Below are 4,182 nucleotides of genomic sequence, written 5' to 3' on the forward strand. Positions count from 1 at the left end.
ACGATTTGTTTCAGATCTTATATGATATTTTTCGATAAAAACATGTATATATATATATATGTATTATTTGATATATATGTCATATATATCAAATAATACACATATATATATATATAGGAAAAAGATATAACAAAAGTACCAGTAATCCAAGAACTTGAATGAATTTGGAATTCGTCAACTATTACAAGTTTTGAATTTATCCCCGGTTATCCGATGATGATCTATGTGTAATGAGAGACTAATTAATGCATGTATTTTTTAATTTATTAGAGCAACTTTATTGTCAATTATTACGATTGTATTTAATCCTCAGTAGCTGTGCAACACTAACGGTGATATTGGTAATAAATAGTTAACGTAAGGATAAATATTACGCTACCGCGGCAATGTATACTTCCTGGATTCTGCGTAAAAGAGCTTGTTCCTCTACTTATCAGGACTATATCGGCTAATATTCTACATGATAGACCCCCTTCCCGCTATTCTAAATAGTATGGCTACTTAATGATGATAACACATCAACAAGCAGCAGTTATAATTATTTAAAATTATTTTTTCCAATAACTGTGTGACAGATAAGAAGTTACGGATAAACTTGTATTTATCTCTATGAATACCTATACGATCGCTATTTGATTTCCTTATAAATCCTTTCACGTAAAGTAACTGATAAGAGAACGATCAAAGAGTTACAACAAAATCTTAAATTTAGCTTGACCTTCCAACTCATTTCGAAGACAAATGTAGTTTTTAAAATGATGCTTTTACATTTCACACCGGAAATAAATAAAAAATATAGTCAAAACTATGGAGTCACATTTGAAAAATCGAATTTGACTTGCAGTAACCTTGAAGGTCAAAGTCAAGATCAAGGAACACTATCGGATAGCCAGGAAAAAATCCTGCAACTTTTATATTTAACATTTTTCTGTAAAATACTTTCCCGCCAAGTTATCTTGCCGTGCCACTACTTCTGCTATACCCTGTATATATATGTTTTCTTGAAAAATATCATGTAACACCTGAAACATAAATCGTGTGGGTATATATACATATATTACATATATATCAAACAATACATGTATATATATATATATATATATATATATATATATATATATATATATATATATTGTTCGAGAGCGAGATTAATCATCTAGCATTAGGCGATCGAACGTTCAAGAACGTTCGCTCGCCCGCCAGCATCGCGACGGGCCGCGCTAGCCGCAGCGCGAGTCCACCTTTTTTTCTGTACTGATTTCACAGGGTGTCCGCGGTTGCCATGCCGACCATACGCGCAAACAAACAAACATTCGCGCTTCTCTACTCGCATGCTAGATCGCCGCTGTTACCATGCAGGCCTTATTTGGAAATGATCTCGAAGATTCGGCAACCGCGACCAACCAGCGAATGACTTGTCGCCAAGTGCTTTTTCTTTATAAGCTGCCCTCGCCGACGACGAGGGCAGTCCGTGCTTCGCGTCTATCACGAGAGGAGCACGTCTCGAACAGCTGATCTCAAGCGCCGGCAATATCGGAGAGCTCGTCGCGTGTCCAATCGGTCCGCCGGCTATTGTATCTTTAGCGGGACTGCGAGCTTCGTTGCAATCGCGCTACCTTCGACGCGGAGGAGCATCGCCGCGACTCCTCTCGAGCGCCGAGAGTCGATCTCGCTCTCTCGGGCCAGCTCCGACCACTTGAAAGCAAGTCGGCGAACTTCGTTCGTCGCTTGCCGTTCGCGCGCTATCGTGACTCAATTAACTTTGTTTGTGCGCCGCCTACTTGTGTTTTCATATTGTGCAACGACGTTGTGACTTCTTCCCTTTCGAGAATCGGCTCGTTCGACGGCTCGCGGAAGATTTCCGTCGCTCGCGAGTAAGATTTCCGTCCGCGGAGAGAGCGCCTCTCTCTCAACAAGATTTCCGGCGCGCTCGGCTGACCCGGCCGTCGGCACGTGAAGATTTCCGCCTCGAACCATCTCACCGTCGAACAGCACCCTCGAAAAGTGGTCGTCTCATCAATAAAGTGATTTACAACCAAGTGTATAATTGTTCGATTCGCTCTCCTTCCTCATCGCGCCCTGCGCTGGGCGAAATCAGCGCGTCAGCTCGCTGCCCGACGGGAGCTCAGTCCGTCGGATCCGCGACATCAAGCTGATCCTTCGAGCCGGATCGGTGAGGTTGAGCGAATTTCTCGAGCCGTCATTCGGAACGGAGTGCGATGGCAGAAATTTGGACGCGCCAGCAGCAGCTGCAGCGATCCATTGATCGTTTTCTCGAGAATTTTAAAAAACTGGGACGGTCGAACTTGACCGCCGCGAAGATCCGCTCACGCATTGCTGCGCTTCGAGATCTTTGGCAGCAGTTCCAAAGTGGGAACGCCGTGCTCCTTCAGTCCACTCCGGCAGCCCAACAGGACGCCATTGAATACTTCAGCGGGCAGTGCTTCGACGCGACGGAGATCTACCGGACAGCGCTGGATCACCTTACTGAGGCTCTCGAGGAACTCGAGCCTCCCGTGAGTCCTCAAAACGACTCTGCGTTTAATAACACAGCGCGTATCAATTCGGGGCCTCTCGCACAGCTTCCGCCTATTAATTTGCCTCCGTTCGACGGTCAGATCGACCACTGGGAGTCGTTTCGTGACCGGTTCACATCGTTGATAATCCGTAATCCGGAATTAAACAATTTCGCGCGTATGCATTTCTTGACCACGTGCGTGAAGGGTCAAGCGCTTGCATGCATTCTCAATCTGCCGGTCACTGCCGCTAATTTCGAGATCGCTTGGCAGGCGTTGGTTTCACAGTACGAAAACAAAGGCCGGCTTCTTCAACGACATTTATCGTCTCTACTTCAGCTACCCGCTGTCACGCGCGAATCAGCTGTTGAGCTGCAGGCGCTCCGCGACCAAGTTAAAATAACTTTGGCGTCTCTTATTCATTTGCCGCGCAGTCCGTCCGATCTGTGGAGCGATATGTTCATACATTTAGTGGTTCAACGGCTCGACGCGTCGTCACGAAAAGCGTGGAATCTGCGGGTGGCGGATCACGACGATTTTCCGTCCTTCGCGGATCTCGATCGCTTTCTTGCATCTCGCGCTCGCGCGTTCGACGAGATCGCGAGTGCGGCTCAGCCCCGATCAAATAACCGCAGATGTCAATCGCGTCAGGTTAGCGCCGCAACTGTGTCCGCCTCGTCTTCACAACAGTGTCCGATCTGCAATTCGCGACACTTTTTCAGCGCTTGTCCGACGTTTACGCAAGGGACACCGATGCAGCGTCGCGAGCTCGTTAAGAAGCACGGTCGGTGTTTCAATTGCTTGAGTCGTAATCATTCGGCAGCCGAATGTTCGAGCAAATATTCTTGCCGCACTTGCCAGCATCGACACCATACGTTGCTTCACTCGAGCTCGACGTCTGCTGCGAGACTCGAAGCCGCAAAAGTTGTAACGCCGCCGACTCCGAGCGACGGCTCGCGATTAGCAGTGCAATCATTGCTCGCGTCGCGCTCTCAAGAGAACAGTACTCAAATTTTGCTCGCCACTGCTCGCGTGCTGGTTCGCGGAGTCGACGGTCGTGCGGTCGAGGTTCGCGCACTCCTCGATCAGGGCTCGGAGATGACTTTCATCTCCGAGACCTGGCTCAAGTACTTAGATTGAAGCGCCGTCGAATGCCTACCTCGGTCTCCGCCGTCGGGTGCGTAAACGCCGGCACCTTTCGGCACGCTGCGTTTATCCTCGTTTCGCCGCGAAGCGATTCTTCTCTGACGGTGTCTACCATCGCTCTCATTTTGCGATCCTTAACGTCGTACGCGCCGCGACGCGTTGCCGGGCTCGCATCGTTAGCGCATCTCGCGTCGCTCGCGCTAGCCGATCCGGATCCTACGGGCACGGATCCGATCCATCTTATTCTCGGAGCCGACGTTTACGGCTCAATCATCCTAAATGGAGTACTAAAAGGTGGAGTAGACCGCCCAATAGCGCAAAATTCTATTTTTGGGTGGGTCATATCAGGACATGAGTACGTCTCGTCCCGCGTCGGAGGATGGTTCCGCGAGATCCTCGTCACATGGCGCGTCTCATATCACGGCGCTCCATTGTTTTCATTTCTCTTCGTTGGAGGATAGTGTCACGTCCTACCGACCAGGCTGACGGCCAGTAATATTTTTCTTTGTCCAAACAACCC

General features: G+C 48.2%; 1 protein-coding gene across 1 annotated transcript; it reads left to right on the forward strand.

The window, feature by feature from the left end:
- The first annotated feature begins 2,219 nt into the window (after positions 1 to 2,219).
- On the forward strand, positions 2,220 to 3,656 carry LOC116853462. The gene has a single exon (XM_032834571.1). The coding sequence runs from the start codon at positions 2,220 to 2,222 to the stop codon at positions 3,654 to 3,656; it is 1,437 nt and encodes a 478-aa protein (XP_032690462.1).
- The last annotated feature ends 526 nt before the right edge of the window (positions 3,657 to 4,182 follow it).

The sequence above is a fragment of the Odontomachus brunneus genome, unplaced genomic scaffold (assembly GCF_010583005.1).
Source record: "Odontomachus brunneus isolate Ranch 3 - 2012 unplaced genomic scaffold, Obru_v1 Obru_scaffold_326, whole genome shotgun sequence".
Lineage (NCBI taxonomy): Eukaryota > Metazoa > Arthropoda > Insecta > Hymenoptera > Formicidae > Odontomachus > Odontomachus brunneus.

Coding starts and splice junctions, on each gene's coding strand:
- LOC116853462 (XM_032834571.1), top strand. CDS start 2,220: ATGGCAGAAATTTGGACGCGCCAGCAGCAGCTGCAGCGATCCATTGAT.